Genomic DNA, 22328 nt, shown 5'->3' on the forward strand with positions numbered 1-22328 from the left:
GTTCACTACCTCCCTATGCTCAAGGGAGGCCTTAGTTCGGCCACTGAAATCTTTAAAAATGCAGTTTAGAGGGGATGGTTACACCAAGGGTCAACAAAAAGTTACATTCTCCCATGGACTAACCATACATTCAGGGCCAGTTACCCCTGAATCGTTCATAACATCTTGAAAGTGAGCTAACAAACAGGGACCTGGAGAGTAAGAAAATCAATGACAGGGTAAATGTATAGCGGCGCAGTCTGCTACTCACTGGGGCATCGCTAATACTATAGGTCAACTTTCCTGGTATAACCGTGCCCTTTGGGATCAGATGGTGGACCTTGTCCAGCATCTCCCAGCGCTGCATCGTAAAAAGCGACGAGAGTTTGTGGTGGAGGGTTAGATCTTCTCCTATAACTTATGTACACTGAATGCCACAGACACAGCTGCTCATGGTATAAACACCAGCATCCTTTGCGCTGCCATGCATGGCGGCGCATCTCTGCAGCCCTCACGTCGACGAGATGCTAGAAAAAAAAGTACAAATAAGATACTGACCGTACAAAAGCTATGTGTGCCCTACAGACGGCTGTTCCTTGTGCCTCCTTTCCTGGCTCTCAGTACTGTGGTGCACCAAAACCCCAACCCAGAAACCTCTTCTACCTTTTCAAGTTGCAGCTGCCGTCTTCAAGAGGCTATTATCGGGGTGGATACACATGTGGCAAAGGCAGACCAAAGGGTACAGCCCCCAAAGAGGCTACCTTTCCAAAACACTGGCTCCTCCTCACCACGCCCCTCCAAACCCCTCCAGATGACACACACCTGTCTAGGAAGGCTACAGGGATTTCTGTCCCGCTCAACAAAAATCATCTCCGACTGGTCCTAGACATCATAAAGGAGGGCAATTGTCTATAACTTATACATACATCACCAAACATAAACTGTCCCCAGAACATTTACAGATCCTCCTTGCCAAGGGGGCCTTCGAACCGATTCCGCTGCAACACCGAGGAAAGGGGGTGTATTCCCTGTATTCCCTTATCACCAAAAGTTACTGCTCCCTCTGGAACCGTCCTCGATCTCAGACCTCTCAACAAATACATTGTGTCAGAGCACTTTAGTATGGTGACTCTACAAGTAGTCATGCCATTACTGCAGCAATGTGACTTCATGACTGGCCTCGATCTGAAGTATACCTACTTTCACATACCCATTGTAGGAAGCTGTCTTTCTATGTAGCATACCAAAATGACTTATGCTGTGCAGAATTTCTAGTCCATGCTTATTGCCTTACAGGACGTAAATTAATAATACCAGGTGCTCCATTTGTGGTAGTGTGGACAAGCAGTTTAGGTTTATCAGAGGCTAGTGTTAGGCATTTGTTGAACACAGAGTCAATAAATGAGACACACACTAAAGAAACTCAAGACCAATTTAGAAAAATAACACAGATTTTTATATAATTTGAGACCCCATCGGAATCAGGCAAGTACTTTTGGAGTTGTAGATCTTTGCAGTATTAGAAAATACAGTCAAATAATAGTTTTGAGATTTGAGCCTCAGTTTGCGAGTTGTACAAAAGTACAACTCGCAAACCAATGAGCAAAGAACCGGCTGTAAATAAGAAAGGACGCATAGTTGATGATAGTCCATTGAGAAAATGGATTGAAGCGAAGGGTGGAGTAAAGTACATGGCTTTAAGACTTTCTGGCACAAGTCCCGAAGAAGAATTAAATCTTCGGGGAAGAAATAAATCCCTTACAACGGAGTCTACAAAGAAGTCAACACTTCTGAACAATGATTTAACAGTTTTTCCAACTAAAACTAATGCAAATATTGAAAATAGAGACATTGGTTCCCTTATGACTATCTCTAATGACACTGCAGAATTAGCTGAGCCTGCGAATATGAAATCTCATCTTACAATTAACAATTCTAATAAGATGGGAGAGGACCCGGCTAGCTTAGTATCAAGTCTTTCACCAATTAAAACAACATTAGTGAATAGTTCATTGGAGCAATCTAATATTGAAATCATTGAGACTGAGGGTGCAGTTAGGAGTATTGCCTCCTCTGATGTCAATAAGTCACCTGCAATGATAGCTCACATGGACTCTATAAATCAGTCACAACTACAAGATCAAAGACAGATACAAGATGCAGCATCAGACCCCTCAAATATTATTTCTATGGAACTAATTATGCAAACTCTTCTATCACAAAGAAAGGAAAGCCAACAACAATATTTACAATTAAGAGAGGATAACACCAAAATACAGGCTTTTATGAGTGAAGTTTGTCAAAGTCTTGGGGGGGTCACAAAAGAAATGGAAGACTTAAAACAACGCGTAGTAGAAGTGGAAGAAGGTGCAAACAAATCAGAATTAACTGCAAAACATAACTCCACACGTGTATCTAAACTAGAGGCCAAAGTGGAAGATTTGGAGAATCACTCACGGAGACAGAACCTTAGACTTTTTGGAATTCCTGAAGGCATGGAGGGGGCCGATCCGAGATCTTTCATCGTGAAACTATTTCAAAGAGCTTTCAGTGATTTATCTGACTGGGACTGGGATTCCCAACTCCAGCGAGTACATAGACTGCCTCTGTTCCAAAAAAAACAAAAACAACAAATTTCCTAGACGTTTTTGATTTACTTTGGGAACTTTCTATTGAGACAAGCAGTGTCATTTAAGGCCAGACCTAATAGCCCTGTAACTATTGACAATTTGACTTTCTTTGTGAGGTCAGATTTAAGCAAGGGCACAATGGATAGACGATGGGAACTCCGTAAAATGATTGATTCTTTTAAAGCTATAGGGTGCACGGTTTACCTACAAGAACCTGCCCGTCTCAAAGTCATACGAAACGGTCAAGCTTTATTCTTCACTGAACCTAAAGAGGCAGTCCAGGCTTTAGAAAGATTTACTCTAGAAAAAGGGCAAATGAACTAAAAGCTAAATCTATGGTTTAGTTCTGTGGATACAATGACTCAAGAACTCTTGTTTTTCTTTTTTCTTTTTCTGCTCTTCCTTTTCTATTTTCGGCTAATCACAGACAGACTTGAAAAAGCGGTGGGGGTAATCTCCATGTATGCTACTTCACTGAGCTGCCCTTACAGCGGCAGCAAGGGATAGAGGGGTGCTCCCCCCAAAGGGACGTGAGGGTGAGAGGGTGGAGGAAGGTTGAAGATAAGGGCGGAGGTGGGAAGGGGTGGGGGGAAAAGGGAGAAAAAGCTTATTGCAAGAAATTAATATGTTTTAAAGAATAACAGAAAATATTTGTACATTAAATTATACAAACAGAGGGAAATCAAATCGATACGAGAGAATAGAAGATTTAAAAATGCTTAAACTAAGACTACTAAGTTGGAATGTAGATGGTCTAAATAGCAAAATAAAGAGATTAGTACAAGAAGAGATTCAAATGTATAAACCACATTTTGTGCTACTCTCAGAAACACATATCAGCTATCAGGAAAGGAAACTACTATCCCAAATGGGCTATGAATTGGTGGTATGCTCTACATTAAATGCTTCAATTCGAGGGGTTGCCATTCTAAAAGAAAAAGGAATTTCGATGGAAACAATTAAAACAGCTTCAGATGCTCAGGGGTAGGTGGGCGATTGCCCAGATACACTGTGATAATAAAAAATGTGTATTCTGTGTGGTATATGGACCTAACATCGATGATCCCAAAATGTTTGAACAATTAAGCATAGAACTACTAGAGTGGGAGGGAGAACGTATGATTATGGGGGACTTTAACTGTGTCATTAATTATAAAATAGACTCTACAGGGCAAGGTGCCTCAAATAGGATGCGTAAGGTCAGATCGGCAATACTGGAACTGGCAAGACTAAACAATCTGAAAGATATATGGCGCTTCAAATATCCCCTAATGGCAGGCTATACCTACTATTCAGCGCCACATAGATCTTGCTCTAGAATAGACACGATATGGGCATCGGACAATATTGCAGATCATTGTGACTTGGAAATATGCCCAAAAATCACATCTGACCATAACCCGTTGCTATTTGAGTTTGAAATACGAGATCAAAAGAGGGAAACACGAAACTTCACATTTCCAAGATATTTACTGGTCGAAGCTGGATTTATAACATTACTGAAAGAACATATAAAAGAGTTCATATCACTCAATATTAATTCTGCCAATATAAATACAGTATGGGACACCTGTAAATGTAGCATCAGGGGATTTGCTCGGCAACATATATTGACATCAAATGCTGAGAATCGTCGAGCTATTAAGAAAATCACCTCCAACATATTACAAGTCGAACAACAACTTGCCAAAGCCACGCGGCAATCAAAGGCAGATATTGATGGGATACGAATAAAGCTAGCTGAATTACAATCTTGTATTAAAAAAACTCTTAGAGAAAGATATAGTGCGAAAATTCATAAATATAAACTAGCTCAGTATGAAGGTGGAGATTGTATAGGAAAAGTACTTGCATATAAGACAGCGGACAAGAAAGCTAGAACTAAAATTAAGGCAATTATAGGGCTAGATCAATATGTGTACGAACAAGAAGATCAAATTCTAAGGCAGTTTGCTAACTATTACCAAAACTTATACACCCCAGACAACGTACCTTCTAAAACCACAATAATGCAATACCTTAATAAATATTTACCAACACAAAGGGACTTAAACATATAGGTTTCTAATCAATTAAACTCAAAAATAACAATAACTGAAATAAAGTCAGCAATTGCAGCTTTACCGCTAGGAAAAGCAGTCGGAGAGGACTGTCTCCCGTTGGAAATATATAAAATCTGTGCTCAGGAATTGTTACCATTGTTAGAGGAAGTGATTAATTCAATACTTACATCTAAGAAAGCTCCATCATCTTGGAAAATAGCTAAGATAATTTTCTTTCTCAAAAAAGGTAAACCCGAAAAAGATTGCGGTTCTTATCGGCCAATCTCTTTGCTCAACTCGGACGTAAAAATATTTTCTAAAATCTTAGCTAACCGCCTCGCTCCCATCATGCCAGATATGGTTAACCTACAACAACATGGCTTTGTGATGGGAAGAGACACTACAGCCCATGTAAATATGGCAATTACAGCTTTTGATGTTGCTGAGACTACTCTCACCCCACTCTGAATGGACATGTTCGATGCGGAAAAGGCATTTGATCGAGTGGGGTGGGAATATCTGTGGGAAGTGTTAAAGAAAATGGGCATATTCGGACCATACCTGGATTGGGTTTGCTCCTTATATGATAATCCGCTAGCCAAGATTAGCTATGGGGGAAAAGACTCAGCTAATTTCAATATAGGAAGAGGAACTAGGCAAGGTTGCCCTCTTTCCCCTCTACTCTTCGCTCTATCTCTGGAACCTTTCTTGAATGCGCTAACGGAACAAGCTAATATTACTCCAATCTACCATGGTGAAAAGAGCCTAAAACTAACAGCTTTTGCAGACGATATCGCAATATATACAATAGATATAGTTAAAGCGATACCCGAGATAATTGAAGAAGCTACACAATTCGGCAAAGTATCAGGCTACAAATTAAATGTGAGCAAAACACAAGTTATTGCTAATTACAGCCCAGAAGAACCTATTCACGCTATATGCCAAAACGCGACTTATTTAGGAATCAAGCTAGCAGCAAATACTGAGAAAATACTAAATATGAATTATGAATCTTTATTAAAAGAAACTGCTCTAACTTAATAGGGCGACTTAATTTGATCAAAATGAAGATACTACCTAAAATATTATATCTATTTAGGGCTATACCTTTACAACCAAACAAACTTTTTTTTTTTTAAACTAGATGGCATATGTAGTAGTTTCTTATGGGGGTTTAAGAATGCTCGTAGGGCTATAAATCTTTTGAAATTACCGATAGCAAAAGGGGGTCTTACATTTCCTGATTTTAATTTATACTTTTTAGCAACTTTTTTTCGTCGCATAAGAAGTTTAGTGAAAAATGAAAGTCCTCTATTTTACCATCAATACATGCTAGGGCCAGACAGTAACCAATTCTTGTTTCGCGTACACGATCCTAACTATTTCAAACGTGTTAAATTCAATACGGCCAGACACATTAAAAAAATCTGGGATCAAATCATGTTTATTGACAAAAGCTCATTTTTTAATGCTGAACTTAGACTTTGGAACAATCCTGGTCTTCCTGACATATTTTCAGATGGGACAGGAAACCGCTGGATCCGATATGGTATTAGTACTTTTGGAGACCTTTACGGCTCAAATGGAATTTTTGACTTTGAAAGACTGAAAAGAACATATGGTTTAACAAATGATATGTACTTTAAATATATGCAAATAAGAGACTATTTTTTCCGTAAAATGAAAATAACTGAAACAACCCAATCAGATTTACTAGTCTGTTTATATTCGGAAAAAACAAAATCATTAATAAGTTTGGGCTATCAGTATCTAGCAAGTGGTAAATATGACGATACTATTAAAATTGCAGTCAAATGGTCTGGTAGACTTAACATGGATATTAACTCTGTACAGATTGCAGCTGCATTATCCCATATAAACACCGTAGTACACTCTTCTAATCTAAGACTACAACTATATAGGACAATTACACAACTTTATTATACTCCACAAAGAATATCTAGCTGGACACAGGGTAACTCTGTAACTGATAAAACAAAATGTCCGAAGTGTGATTTGTTTGCAGCTGGAATAGAACACATGTTGTTTTCTTCTCCAAAATTATTTATATATTGGAAAGGAATAATGGAGGTCTTAAATCGCAAACAAATTATAACTCCGGTGCTGTCAGCGCACTTGGTTCTTTTAGACATCCATGATACTAATTGTCCGAATAAGGACCTCATAACTATACTTTTTGCATGTGCTAGGTTAGTGATAGCAAGAACATGAATTTCTAAAGATCCTCCAAATATTTCAGAATGGTGTGCTTTGGTCAGCGAAATAAGAATTATGGAACTTACATTAGCAAAAAATAGAGGTCCAAAAGCTTGTAAAAAAAAGGAAAAAATTTGGAAACACTTTATCGAATTTTGAAAAATTGAATATATAAAGAGGGCAAACTTATTTGTGACTATCTACTATCTGTTTAAAATAATTTATATTCATATATAATGTATTGTATAGCTTTCCCTCTTTATGATTTGCCGTTCTTTTGATAGTCAATGAAATGCTATATTATTATATTCTGTTATTCTATTGATATGTGAATTGATTTGTCTTTTCTTGCAATAATAAACATACTTAAAATAAAAAAATAAAAAAAGAGATTTGAGCCTCAAATGGTGTAATGCTATCGTATGGGAGAAACACAATGCATAGGTACACTTGCGAGCTGTTTTGGAGGATACCTTTAGCGAGTTAAGATGCTTAGGGGCCAAGGTCCAAGAAACCACTTGCAGTTCAGGGTTAGCTCCCCTAGTGAGTCTGGATGCAAGGGTCCTGGTCCTCCAGGCGAGATGCTTCTTCGGTGTAAGTAGTAGCCAATGTGGAGATTGGGCATAAACCTGTCCCAAAAGTTTCTATTTCACTAATAATCAAGATGGTGAAACCCTTCTCCGGCTGTCCACTTCTGGTGGCCCACCTTAGGGGTCTGCCTAGCCTGTAAGTGTAAACTCCTTCTGAATATCGAATTTCCCTCCTGCTCTGATGCCAAATAGGCCTGAGGACTGGGTGTGGTGTTCCCCAGGGCTGATGGGAAGCTGAGGTCGCATATCAAATTCTGCAGAGCCTTTGAAACATCTGCCCTTGATATGCTAAATCCCTAGCCATCCTGCTGGAGGAGCTGTGTTAGGCTGACAGAGACCAGTCAGCCAACACGTTGGACTAGCAGGGTTACAGGTGGCAACTCTAAGGTGCCATATGAGTGCATGTCTTCATAAATCCAATACTGACATCAATATGGATTTATTTAAGGCTAGGGATTTGATACCAAATACCATTATTTTCAGCATTACTATTATGTACCTGGGTAACTCATAATGATCAGTGCCCAGCACATACCTTTACAATGTCTTCCTGATCACTTTCAATGCCTAGCAATGGAACTAGAAACACCAAAGGGTCTTGACTCTACTCAGTAAGGCTGAGTCAATATAACAGCAAAACAATTGCCAGTACTGAGCAAAACTACCAAACTTATTACTGACAAGAACCTATGACTCAGACAATAGGTCCGCACTTTTTACTTGCACCTTTAGTTATTTATTTCATCAAATCTTTTTACAAATCACATCATAAACAATACTTTTATCTACATGTGCATCAACAATGAATACAAAGCAAAGAGGGAAAAGCTATGTACACATGTCTACGTTTCACCAAAAAAAATCACCAAGACATCAACAGGCACTCAATCCAGGCATTCAAACATATCTTACAAACCTGACACACACTCATACCATTCAGATACCACACCAGAGCGGGAAAAATTAGTTTTGCGCAGTCCGAACTCTGGTGTCCAACACTCACAACCCACCAGTCAAACAACCAAATCAATTATATAAGCCACTACTCAGGTGTAGGAATCCTTCTAAGTCATCATCATTTCCTACGTCAAATGCCTAAATCAGGACATCAATGATTAAATTCCGCAACAAAGTTTTTTGACAAGGGGGACTTTAACATTGCTCACAGGGATTGGGCAGTGTTGTGTTTTCGGAATGGTCTGCACCAGTACACTCATCCTACAATGGCAGTCTACGTGCAGTTTGTGTTTGGGTCCTTTAGAGTGGCATAGTGCATGCTGCAGCCCTTAGGGGGACCCTCTTTAGCACCCATGTCCTGGTTACCAGGGGTCCAATTTAGCAGGGATCTACAAGGGTGCTAATGTCCTTAGCAATTGGTTTACAATTAACATTTGTCTCGTTGTAGAGAAAGCACTGACACTGGTTAGCTTGAACCCAGTGCACTTGCAATCTAAAGCATAATGAGCAAAATGTGGCGGTTACCATGTCAAAAAGAGTCTGTTTCCTACGCATGACATAGTCTCAACTCCTTCACCTACAAAGGTCCAGCCTAGCCTAAACTTCCATTTGGTTACATCTGGCTGCTGTAGCCACCTACTTCCCTAATAGACAACATACTTGATTGATCAGAATACCACCATTAAGGCTTTCATGGAAGGCTTCAAACTTATTATCCCACCTCTGATGCCGCCTCCTACTGTGTGGAATCTTAATATAGTTCTCACAAGATTCATGAGGGGACCGTTTAGACCACTACACTCTTTCCTATTGCAGTTTCTTTCTTGTAAGGAAACTTTCTTTGTAGCCATCACTTCCCTCCGGTGAGTCCGTGAGATGCACGCTCTCACCTTGGAAGAGCCCTTCTTCCAAGTTCATCGTGATAGGGTAGTTAGCAGAACCAATCCCAAATGCCTTCCTAAAGTAGTCTTCAGTTTTCACCTTAATCCGACAATAGAGCTCCAAGTTCTCCTTCCACACCTAGAGACTGTAGCAGAACACGCTCTGCATACTTAAGATGTCAAGAGGGCGCTAATGTATTGTATTGACTGTACAAATCCCTTTGTTAGCTACAACCGCTATTTCTCCTACTCCAAGCCACACCAGGGGCATGCTATTTCCAAGGCAGGTGTTGCACTTTGGCTGGTCAAATGCATTCAGGTATTTTACACTAAAGTTAAAAGAAAGCTGCCTGTACCCTGCCGCCCCTGTCACCCCACCCCACCCCCCCAGTCATCACACAAAAAAGAAAGGAGCGGGGGTCCATGGCTTTCTTGGGTAATCTACCACTAGCGGACATCTGTAAAGCAGCTACTTGGTCCACCCCTCATAACTTTACCTAACACTGCTGTGTGGAAGCCCTGGCCAGACAGCAAGCAAAATTTCGCCAGACTGCCGTACGTACACTTTGTCATCTGCAACATCCTCGGGCTAAGCCACCGCTTTTAGGAAGACTGCATTAGTCTATGCACAGCATGTGCATCTACAGTTGCATATGCCAGGAACAGAAAGTTACCCTGTAAGCATCTGTTCGTGGTATGTCGTGCGGTAGATTCACATGCACCCACCTTCACCAGCAGTTGTTGCAGATGTATTCTTTCTTTTTCTTTATTTATAATACATTGCCTTCCATAGTCCTCTTTACTGTGTCTTTATGCTCCATCTCCAATCTTGCTCTCCGTAACAGAAACAAACAGTTGAGCTGATGTCCATGTGCATTGTCGCTAATCAGTGGTCACTAGGTCCTTTGACTCAGACTTACTTACAAGAAAAACAAGTTGTACACATCCAATCCCAACACTAGTCGGCGGAAGTTTGCACAGCATGTGAATTTACAGTACTACATGCCATGAGCAAATGCTTATCGGGTAAGTACAAATTTTCTTATAGGGTATTTATTATTTATAAGTCAAAAGGAATTAGCTAGTGTCCAGCGACACAATCAAGTGTATAGAGGACATGGCACCAGTACAGTTCATATTACAGTACCCTTTTCCTCCTTTCTTTTTCCCCAATCTGCAGGAGAATGTTGTGGAAGACTCTATGAGCGTGGACCCCAAGCATCATCGCCACTTTGTCATTAGACGTGGTCAGGTTTTGCGGGAGATTGCTGTAGAGTATGGGAATGTAATGGTCAGCTTTCCTCGCTCTGGTGCCCAGAGTGATAAGGTCACCTTGAAGGGAGCCAAGGAGTGTGTGGAGGCAGCAAAGCACCGCATCAGGGAGATCATAGATGATCTGGTACAGTCATGTGTCTTTAGTAATACTACTTTCCCTACCCTGAATGTTACTGTCTTTTTCTCTCTCGGTTTGTCTCTGGAATCTTTCTTCATGTTGACACATTCCCTTTCAATCCCTCTGCAGCCTACACACTATTCCTTTGACCTTTTCCTTACTCAACCGTATATATTTTTGTTTTACTTTTGAGCCGATTTTGACTTTCCAAGGCTCTAATGTATACTTTTCTCCAGGTCAAGTAGCTCTACTACTGCCTTTAACGCTTCTCAAAGCAGTTCTCATGTCCAACACACCAAGATATCATTTTACTGCTTACATCAAGACACGATTTAAATTCCTGTTCTTTGAAGAATTTTAACTTTGTCTTGCACTTACCAGTTCTGCAATTTATCATATTTCCTCTGTAGGAGTCCCAGGTGACAATTGAGTGCCTGATACCTCAGAGATATCACCGTTCCATCATGGGTCCCAAAGGCTCCCGTATCCAGCAGATCACTAGAGATCACGGAGTCATGATCAAGTTTCCTGACCGAGAAGAGAACCCTGCTGGTATGTGTTCTACAACATGTTGTACAGAAATCAGTTGTTTGAAAAACATGATATGGGAAAAGCCCCTCTGTTTTGGAGGTGTTGCTGTGCTATACCATCACTTCTCCCCAAATTGGACTCCAGTGATTTGTGGCATTTGCTTAGTACCCATTCCACCATTGCTAAGTGAACAGTGCCCTTAGAAGCTTTACTCACTGACAAGGTGGCAGACCAAGAAGATTTTAATATCTGAAAGAGACACGTTAGTTATAGATTCCTTACCTTAGCATATCCCCAGGCGTCAGACTGGATCCGGAAACTTTTGCGAAGCAGTACCCTTGCGCGTCGGTAGGCGTCATCTGCGGCTCAGTCGTTGGCGCCGGGATGACGTCGCCGGAGTACTTAGACGCCGCCCTCGCGCGCTGACGTCCGTTCTTTTTTCCGCGCAAGCAAGTGCAGATCCGGAAAAAGTGGTACCCTTAGTCAATTTTTGACTAACTTTTTCGATCCTTTTTGATAATTTTTCGAAGTCTCTCGAGTCCGATGGTGCCGGTAGGGATGCCCGGGGTTCAAACTCTGCGTCGACTGCAATCGACTGATGTCGGTTACCGACCCCCATCGCCGGTGCCTTCACTGTCTGGGCCCCGACCACGAAGACAAGTCCTGGTCCGACTGCCGGGCCCTGACGTCCAAAGCTAGACGGGAGCGGTCCTGCAAGCGACTCGAGCTACGGCAGTCGGCCCCGCGCCACTCGAGGTCCCGGTCCGCGAGGAGGTTGAGGGACCGGTCGCGGGGTCGGAGTCATCATAGCTCCGGGAGGTGTCACCAGTCTTAGGGCTCGAAGTCCTCAGGTAAGAGGCACAAGAAGTCGAAGAGGCGTCCTCGCCCTTCCGACTGCACCCGACGCGGCCAGGGGTTCGGGCGACACCGCCCTCGCGCCTCCGCTGGAGGCGCGGCCTGCTCCACACCTGCCGGTCCCTGGGCAGAACGCGACGCCGGAGGAGATCGAGGCCTTCCTCGTGGCCATGAGGTCGCTCACTCCTCCGTCTGGTTCCGTGGCACCTTTGGGCCCAGCGGTCTCGACTGGGTCCCGACGCGGGCCGGGTGCATCGGCCCCGGCGCCATCGGGTGCTGACCCCGGCGCCGTCCCAGGACGCCGTCGTCCCTGGTCCTACCCTCGATTCAGGTCCGGCGTTGGAGCGGCGCCGCTCAGCGCCGTATTAGACGCCCCTTGGAGATTTCTATTTCATCGACCCGGCCCCATCCTTTGCATCTGAGTAGCAGACGATGGGTGACGAGGGGGATTGGGAGGGGTCCGAAGACCCTCTGGCACGTGAGTGCCAGTTTTCTCAGGACTGGGCAGGTGAGCTTGGGGAGGCCAGTGGTCTGGACACTTCGCCCGACACTGTTTTTGTCTCCCCTCCTACCGTGGCTACGGAGGAGGGGGCTGCCTATCGTGTGGTGCTAACGCGGGCTGCCAAGGCCTTGGGCCTTGAGCTCCCCGTCGCGGCCGTGAGGACTAACCTCCACACTGAGGTCCTTAAGCCGCAGGCAAGCTCGGCTGAGCCTCTGCTGTCGTTTAATGAGGCCTTGTCAGACGTTCTTCTGGGCACTTGGTCCACACCCGCTACAGGTCAGCCTGTAGACAGGAACGTGGCCAGGCGCCACCGCTTGGCTCCGGGCGACCCTTGCTTCCTGTCCACCCACCCCACTCCCAAGAGTCTGGTCATCCAGACCTCTAACTCCCAGACCGCATTCCCGGAGGCTCCCTCCGATCGGGAATCCAAGAGGTATGAGCAATACGGAAAGAAAGTATTCTCCTCCCTGAGTTTGGGATTGCGGTCAGTCAACACCGCATGCCTCTTGGGTCGTTACACCCACTCTCTGTGGGACACGGTCGTGGACGTTCTGCCGCAATGTCCGCAGGAGGTCTGGGCTAGACTCGCCCAAGCCATTGCGGAGGGTCGAGATGCAGCGCGGTATTCCATCCGGTGTGGGCTGGATACCACGGACTCACTGGGCAGAGCGATGGCAACGTTGCTACGCCTGGTTGAGGACCGCCAACTTTTCAGCTGATCTCCAAAACACTCTTATGGACATGCCGTTTGATGGCCGTCGCCTCTTTGGCGACAAGGCAGACCATGCGCTTAAGCGCTTTAAGGACTCCAGGGCTACGGCCAAGTCCTTGGGCCTCTCGGCCCCGTGCCAGCAATCGGCTGCCTTTCGCCCCTTTCGTGGCCAAGGAAGGGGTGCCCCCACACATCCTGCCAGCCACGGGCCGCAGACTACCATCCAGCGCGGTGGCGGCGTGGAAACCGCCTTGGCAGTGGTCGGGGACAACAGTGAGGCCAGTCCACACCTGCCCCTGCAGCATCCGCCTCAAAACCCTCCTAGTCCGTGCTTTCAGGCCCATGTGACGCCAGTAGGGGGCCGGGTCCGCCATCACCACTGGCGCACTGTCACATCGGACAGGTGGGTGCTGCAAATCGTCCAAAGGGGCTACTCCCTCCCCTTTGAGGCGTCCCCTCCAGCCATGCCACCTCAGTACAACTGCCTGTCGGGGCATCACTTGAAACTTCTGCAAGAGGAAGTTACGGCCCTCTTGGCCAAGGGGGCCATCGAGCGCGTTCCTGGGCCAGAAGTAGGGTGTGGTTGTTACTCCCACTACTTTCTGGTACCCAAGAAGGGCAAAGGGGGCCTGCGCCCTATCTTGGACCTGCGGAACGTCAACGGCTTCCTCTGGAAGGAGAAGTTCAAGATGCTGACTTTGGCTCAGGTTTTAGCTGCCTGGAGACTGAATGGTAGCAATGGACTTGCAGGACGCCTATTTCCACATCCCCGTCCTGCCGGCCCACCGGCGTTACCTGCGGTTCACGGTAGGCCACAAGCACTTTCAGTTTACTGTGCTCCCCTTCGGCCTTACCAGCGCCCCACAGGTGTTCACGAAAGTGATGGCGGTGGTCGCAGCTCATTTGCGCAGGTTAGGGGTTTCAGTCTTCCCCTAACTCGACTACTGGTTGTTAAAGGCGGGCTCGCCCCAGACAGTCGTCAGCCACCTCCAGACTACGGCCGACCTCCTGCACCTGCTGGGGTTCTGTAGTAGGGGATCTCTGTGTATAGTCCTAATCTAGTGAATAGTCCCGCCCATGTGCGAGAACCCCGGCAATCAAAAATAATCTCTTAAGTTGTCATGAAATTGCAGAACTGCAAAGACACTTAAGAGAAAATTTAAAGACAAATATTGCAGCCTATATCCACAGGCTACACTGTCCAGTACTTCAAATAGAAATTCCACCAAAAAACCCCACAAAAAGCACAGCCTGCCCAGTTTCTCCCATAGAGAAACTTGCCTCTACCAGTAAAAGCCTCTGGAATGATAGAGAGGAAGGCATGGACAGACAAGCCCCATAGGCTGCCATTATATGGCTTAAATAGGATACTGTGCCTTTAAGAGAACTTTCCAGAACTTCTCCCAGTATGCCAGAATGCACAGCAGGTCCCTCTTACTTTCAGTTCTTTTTTCCGGCTCCTGCTAACAGGACCCCGGTGTATTGAGCTCTCCCTTTTTCAAGGGTTTTTTTGGAATTTTGTGCACTTTTGGATTAAAAGTGTTTTCAGTTTGTGTACTTGGTGTTTCCCTTCACTCCTGTGTATTTGTGCAGGCTTTTTAGGGCTCTAAAATGCCTGCTCTTTTCGACAAGTGCCCAGCATGTGGAAGGAAGAAGGCCAAGTCTGATCCACACGACGTCTGCATACTTTGTCTCCCTGAAGCACATGTCCCTGAAGATTGTGACATCTGCCAGACCTTCACTACAAGGACCCTGAGGGACAGGGTGACGATTAGGCTTCAAGGCATAGAGGAGAGACGACTGCAGGTGGGTCTGGGCAGGCTGGGAAGGCTCCCTCTGCCTCTGCTGAGGCCTCTGGGGGGCTCCCCAGATGCAGGAAACCCAGCAAACGGTTCCCGGTCTCCGTCAACGTCGATTGCATAGACGACGTCGAGAGGGATGACGACGGTGTGTTCCCCATCTCCCCGGGGCTCCGGGTCGAGACAGCGTGGAAGGTCGACGTCGAGAGGCCTGGGTAGGCCGACGTCTAAGTCCCCGCCGACGGCGTCTTCGTCGACGTCAGCGTCGAGTCATCGACGTCGAAGAAGGACCGACAGGCATCGGCGCTCGCAGTTGAAGCGACACCGCCGATCGCCGTCGAGCAGGCGGTCGCCGCCGAGGGGCTCCTCTACGTCGCGGACCGCGAGAAAACGGTAGACGCATAGAAGTCGACGCTAGTCGTCGAGAACCGACCGTTCGTCGACGAGGTGGCGGTGTTCCGCGTCGAGGAAGACTCACTCGACATCTAGGAAGCGTCGTTCGACGCCGGAGTCACGGGGTCGACGTTTGACGCCGGAAATGCGTCGCTCGACGTCGAGGAGAAAGATCGGCGTTTCTGAGGCTTTCCGCCTCTCCTAAGAGGCGCAGAAGGAGTTCTGGCGCCAAAAGCCACACTGGGTCTGGAGAAGGACGCCGGAGGCGTCGCTCACGTACTGGTGTGTCGGGCTCACAGTCCCCTCCCCCGAAGTAGTCACCGGGCTTGGTGAACTCTGTGGTTTATACACCACCTCGGCCTAAGACGCCTCCCCCTTTGCCTAAGGAGGATCCTACCATCAATCCTCCACTTCCGCCACTTCCTCCAGCAGGACAACCTCCGCCACCGGTCCCACCTCATGGGCCCGCGCCTCGGTCGGAGATGCCTCCTGTCCTACCACCGAGATCGGTGGCCCTGCCTCCGCTCCCTACACCGCCTAGGGGGACTCCAAAACCTAAACCCCAGGATAGGCCACGGAAGACGCCTCCACGGAAACCTGCGGAGCACCCACGTCCTGGGAGATCGCGATAACGTTCCAGGAGGAGGGAACGATCGCGCAACAGGTCGTCCACAAGGTTGAGACGGCGCCACAGGAGGCACAGGTCTCATTCCCGGACAAGGTCTTCAGGGACCAGAGACTATTCCCCGACTTTGTCGGAGTCACCGGAAACAAGGGTTTCACCGATTGATGATCTGGTGTCTTTCCATGACGTCCTTTTACGGGGTGCAGCAAAATTGGGCATCTCGCTGGCGGTGCCCACGCCCAAGACATCGGTGATCTTTTAGACGCTGCACCAGAAACATCTGTCTCGGCCATTACTGCCACTGGTACCGGGCCTGGAGGAACCGGCCATGGACCTTTTTCTCACCCCGGAGGTGACTAAGGCGGCACCCTCGAGGCAGCAGAAGAAATACCGGGCTCCCGACTCGGATCCAGCTTTTCTAAGGGTGGAACCCCCTCCAGACTCTGTGATTGTGACGGCAGCTCGTACACAGCATGCCACCACTCCGTCCTCCACAGTTCCGCCAGATAAGGAATCCAGGTGGCTGGATTCGTCTGGGAGAAAGGTTTGTCGGACGTCGGCGACTTCCATGAAGGCTGCGAGTGCCACGGCCTTGTTGGGACGCTATGATCGAGCACTCTGGGAATCTCTGCAGCAGTTTGTGGAACATCTGCCGCGTGATAAGCGAGGAGACTTCCAAGAGGTGTTGAATGAGGGGATGTTGGTGGCGAATCAGATCATCCGTGCCGCAGCCGAATCTTCCCTGCTGGCGGCGCATGGTTTCTGCCATGGAATTAACCAGCTCCGCCTCACGTCATTAAAACCGGACGCACAACAAAGGGTTGCCAATCTACCATTCTCTGGCGAAACCCTATTTGGAAAACATGCGGATGACGAAAAGGCCCGGATGAAGGCGGAGGCCGAAACGCTCAAGGCTGTTTGTTTGGAAAAACCCAAGGAGACCAAGAAGTCGTACCGACCGTTCCAGCCAGGGCAGAGGGCGTTGTAGGAGAGTGGGGTCTGCAATCCTATGGTCACCCCAGATTTTTGCTTTTTGCTTCACTGGTTTACGACTTTCCCTGGCTGTGGGCCTGCTAATCAGACCCACAGCCTAGCTGTTCTCTCTCTAAATTGACAACCATGTACCTTGGGTGCATTTACCAATTGGTACTGGGCCACCTTATCAGTCCCTGTACAGTATACCTTAGGTATCCAGGGCATAGGTGTACCCAGGGCCTACCAGGGGCTGAAGCATGTATTATGCCACCCCTGGCTGGCCATCTAAACAGACACAACTGGCTGCACGACAGCTGGGGCAAGGTGGTGTAATCACCCTTTGCTTTAGATATAGTTCCCTATATCTAAACCTAAAATGGACACATATATTCCTATCAGTCACTCCTATGGAAGGCCTTATCAATCCTGAAGGCAGAGTGCTTGGAATTATGTGAGATGGTGCTCTGGCATGAGCTGAGCCCGTCTGCAGCTTTCGGAACCAAGTCCTAATAGCTGTTCCATGATAATGCTATACCATATACTCTTAAGTGCATTATAATCCTCGCGGTTAAATGCTAACTCTGGTATAACATTATCAAAACATGTCGAGTAAGGTGTCATACGAATTGGAATACTACCCCCTCGCCAATTCTGGCGACGGAGGTAGCATTCCACCCTTCTAGAGGGACACAACATGTATGTAACTGCGAACCCCGGTTAAAGTTAACTCGAGCCTTGGCATCACAAAATGGATGCTGCCACCACAGACACAAGTCTGACCTCCTGCTGCTGGGAGTCCTTCCAGTGAGGGCGGCTTGGACAAAGGGTTTCCTGCCTTGGGAGGTGCTAGCACCACCCCAGACAGGATTTTGTGTATTGGGTAGGGTAGGCTTGAAAGGAATGAGACATGCCCGGGGCACACAAGGTGTCCTGTGCATACACTGGTTCCAACCAGTTCTAGTGATCACCTTGTATCAGTCCAAACAACCCTTATGGTGATTGGTTGTAAGTCAACCTTCTAGACCAGCTATCCTAGCGGTAGCATGGACAAAGCAGTCTTAGGCTTAACTCTTTTGGCATGTGAAGCCAGCTGTTTTACCACAATATAACCCCTTGAATACCAGATGAAAGGACACCACACAGGTTGTTATGAAAATAAACAGTATATTTATTATTAACAAACACCTCTGAACTCTTTGAGGTCAGAGGGCTAAGCACATGACAATCTCTTAGGAAAAATACGATAAGTTGCACAAATTACAATGGTGCCCTTGGGGCACGACAAACCATATACTAAGTAAGTGGAATGTGAAAGTCGATAGAAGGAATGGAGCTGGCCAGAGGCTGTAGGATCGATGTGACCACGCTACACTAACTCTAGGTAAGTAATAGGAGGCCCACGGAACACGTGTGCAGAGTGTGAACTCACACGCGAGATGCGTAACAACGTCTATGGACAGTACTGTTCAAGAAAAAGGTGAGTACGGACAATCCTGACTAGGTAGGACAAAAACGACTGTAGAACTGGACGGTTAAACTACCCTTGAGCACCGAAATGCTCTTGTTACCTCACCCACGGGCCGCGGGTGCATAGGTGCCAAAGTGTGTCGGGTTCTCGCGTTGAAGTCAATGGAGCCTGAAAGAAAAGATGCTGCAGGCGACCAGGAGGAAGATGTCCGGTGCAATCCAAGGGTGGATTGGTGAAGGAGACCTGAAAGCAGAGGGGACAATGTTCACAGTCACTAGCCAGTGACTGGAGTGGAACCAGGAAGGAACCAGATGTCGTCGTCGCGATCAGGTGAAGAGTGGACGCTTGACTCTGCAGCCACGTGGACCAGGAGGTGTCTTCGACCAGGATGGAGGCACAAGCTGTCCCACGCAGGCTCTCGCTGTCGGCGGTGTTGGATCCGGAGTCGGCGTCAACAGGCCTTGGCAAAGGCAACCCACGCGGTGAGTGAAGAAAGCGTCTGGTGCGGACTAGGAGAGTCCGAGGTGCCCCTCTTTTGGAAGGGCGCAAGTCTGGAGCAACCAGACCAGCAGCAAAGATTTCAAAGTTAGTCGTCTAGGATGCCACTAGCCAGCCGGCAAGTGATCAGACAACACGTCGTGCAGCAAACAAGCAGAAGGGCCCCACGCAGATCTCGTGGATGCTGGAGGGCTGATCTTCGGTGCAGGAGCTGCTCGGGGCTGGGGCTTCTCGGTCCCCAAAGCACTTGGTCGAGTTTACCTCGGGAGTCGTGCTGGAAGCGAAGTGCAGGTTCGTTCAAGATGGCCGGTCCCACGTGTCTCGTCGCACCCACGGATCTCAGCTGTGCTGCAGATGTAGGTAGAGGTCGGAGAGGTCTGGAAGACCGGGTCTCGTCGGGCTCTGAAGTCTGGATCCTCGAGGGAAGACGACAAAGTGAAGCCGCTGGACGCTTGATGGTGCCTGCAGTTGCAGGGTGGACACTCCTTGTCCACAAGGGAGATTTTCTTCAGTCTTCTGTGGAGCAGAACGTCGATGTCCAGAGTTTCTTCTTGTTAAGTTTCAAATCAGGAATCTAATTTGGAATGGGACCAGCTCCTACCTTTATCCTGCTAAAGGGGGCTGCACTACGACTAGGTCCCTCCCCTGGGTGGGACCAGGAAAGGGGGTGGCTACACCCCCTATCCTTTGTCCGGTTTCCCGCAAGAGCTGGGGCAGGGATGCCCCAGCAACTGGTTTGAACCGGTGTATGCACAGGACACCTTGTGTGCCCCGGGCATGTCTCACTCCTTTTAGGCCTATCCTACCCAATACACAAAATCCTGTCTGGGGTGGTGCTAGCACCTCCCAAGGCAGGAAACCCTTTGTCCAGGCCTCCCTCGCTGGAAGGACTCACAGCAGCAGGAGGTCAGACTTGTGTCTGTGGTGGCAGCATCCATTTTGTGATGCCAAGGCTCGAGTTAACTTTAACCGGGGTTCTCAGTTACATACATGTCGTGTCCCTCTAGAAGGGTGGAATGCTACCCCCGTCGCCAGAATTGGCGAGGGGGTAGTATTCCAATTCGTATGACACCTTACTCGACATGTTTTGATAATGTTATACCAGAGTTAGCATTTAACCGCGAGGATTATAATGCACTTAAGAGTATATGGTATAGCGTTATCATGGAACAGCTATTAGGACTTGATTCCGCAAGATGCAAACGGGCTCAGCTCATGCCCGAGCGCCATCTCACATAATTCCAAGCACTCTGCCTTCATGATTGATAAGGCCTTCCATAGGAGTGACTGATGTGAATATATGTGTCCATTTTAGGTTTAGATATAGGTAACTATATCTAAAGCAAACAGTGATTACAACACCTTGCCCCAGCTGTCGTGCAGCCAGTTGTGTCTGTTTAGATGGCCAGCCAGGGGTGGCATAACACATGCTTCAGCCCCTGGTAGGCCCTGGGTACACCTATGCCCTGGATACCCAAGGTATACTGTACAGGGACTGATAAGGTGGCCCAGTACCAATTGGTAAATGCACCTAAGGTACATGCTTGTCAATTTAGAGAGAGAACAGCTAGGCTGTGGGTCTGATTAGCAGGCCCACAGCCAGGGAAAGTCGTAAACCAGTGAAGCAAAAAGCAAAAATCTGGGGTGACCATAGGATTGCAGACCCCACTCTCCTACATAACCCCCCCCCCCCCAAACTTAGGGACATTAAACTAACCTTGACCAGGTGAGTCTTCCTGTTCTAAGTGGAAATACCTGGAGAGACCATCTGCATTGCCATGGTCAGTCCCTGGTCTGTGCTCCACTGTAAAGACCATCCCCTGTAGGGAAATGGATCACCTAAGAAGTTTGGGGTTTTCACCCTTCATCTGATTTAGCCATAAGAGGGGCTTATGGTCGGTCTGAATCTTGAAGTGAGTTCCAAACAAGTAGGGCCTCAGCTTCTTAAGGGCCCAAACACAGCAAAGGCCTCCCTCTCTATAGCTGACCGACGTTTCTTTCTAGGGGTCAGCCTTCTGCTTATAAAAGAAATGGGCTGGTCATGACCATCAATATTCAGTTGAGATAGAACAGCTCCCACACCCAACTCAGATGCATCTGTTTGGACAATGAAGGTTTTGGAGTAGTCAGGACTCTTGAGAATAGGTGCAATACACATGGCCTGCTTTAGCTCATCAAATGCCTTTTGACAGCTAACTGTCCACTGAACTTTCTTTGGCATTTTCTTGCTTGTCAGGTCATTAAGTGGTGTCACAATGGACCCATAATTCTTGACAAACTTCCTATAGTAACCAGACAGGCCCAAGAAAGCTCTGACCTGTGTCTGGGTGGTTGGAGGAGCCCAGTCCTTTATGACCTGTATCTTGCTCTCCAATGGTTGAACCTGGCCTCCACCCACAAGGTGGCCCAGGTACACAACCTGACTCTGCCCTATCTGGCACTTAGTAGCCTTGATAGTGAGGCCTGCCTTTTGCAGGGCCTCCAAAACTTTCCTCGGGTGGATCAGGTGATCCTCCCAGGTGGAGCTAAAGACCGCAATATCATCTAGATATGCTGCACAAAAGTCATCCAACCCAGTGAGAACTTGGTTCACCAACCTTTGAAAAGTGGCAGGTGCATTTTTCAAACCAAAGGGCATCACCAGAAACTGGTAATGACCTCCTGGGGTAGAAAATGCTGTTTTGGCCTTGGCATCCTCAGCTAACCTGATTTGCCAATAACCAGCTGTCAGGTCAAATGTACTCAAGAACTTGGCAGAAGCCAATTTGTCTGAGTTCATCTGCTCTTGGTATTGGATGGGCATCTGTCTTAGTGACAGCATTGAGACCCATGTAGTCTACACAAAACCTCATCTCTCTCTTACCATCCTGGGTGTGAGGCTTTGGTACTAGAACTACAGGACTAGCCCCAGGGCTCTCTGAGGGTTCAATGACTCCCAATTCCAACATCCTTTGTACTTCTTTCTTTATGCAGTCCCTGACGTGGTCAGGTTGCCTGTAGATTTTACTCTTTATAGGCAGACTGTCACCAGTGTCCTCCTCATGGGTGCACCAGTTTGTCTGACTGGGGGTCAGAGAAAACATTTGTCTAAAGGATTGAAGAACCGGTTTACAATCCTCTTGTTGATGCTCAGAGAGGCTGTCCGAAAAGACTACACCATCCACTGACCCATCATCAGGGTTCTGAGTGAGCAGGTCTGGGAGAGGGTCACTCTCTTCCTCCTGCCCCTCATCTGTGGCCATGAGCAAGCCCATGTCCTCCCTGTAGACAAATGCCTT

At 47.1% G+C, this 22328-nt stretch overlaps 1 protein-coding gene across 4 annotated transcripts in view; it reads left to right on the top strand.

Annotated features, from left to right (window-relative positions):
- Positions 1–22328, top strand: part of HDLBP (high density lipoprotein binding protein) — a 1657332-nt gene that overhangs the window by 1173884 nt on the left and 461120 nt on the right. For all 4 annotated transcript variants that reach the window (XM_078665718.1, XM_078665720.1, XM_078665719.1 and 1 more), the window contains exons 19-20: positions 10480–10698; positions 11103–11244. In XM_078665718.1, coding sequence (XP_078521844.1) covers positions 10480–10698; positions 11103–11244 — 361 coding nt within the window. The remainder of the gene's footprint in view (positions 1–10479; positions 10699–11102; positions 11245–22328) is intronic.

The sequence above is a fragment of the Lissotriton helveticus genome, chromosome 11 (genome assembly GCF_964261635.1).
Source record: "Lissotriton helveticus chromosome 11, aLisHel1.1, whole genome shotgun sequence".
In the NCBI taxonomy this organism is placed as follows: domain Eukaryota; kingdom Metazoa; phylum Chordata; class Amphibia; order Caudata; family Salamandridae; genus Lissotriton; species Lissotriton helveticus.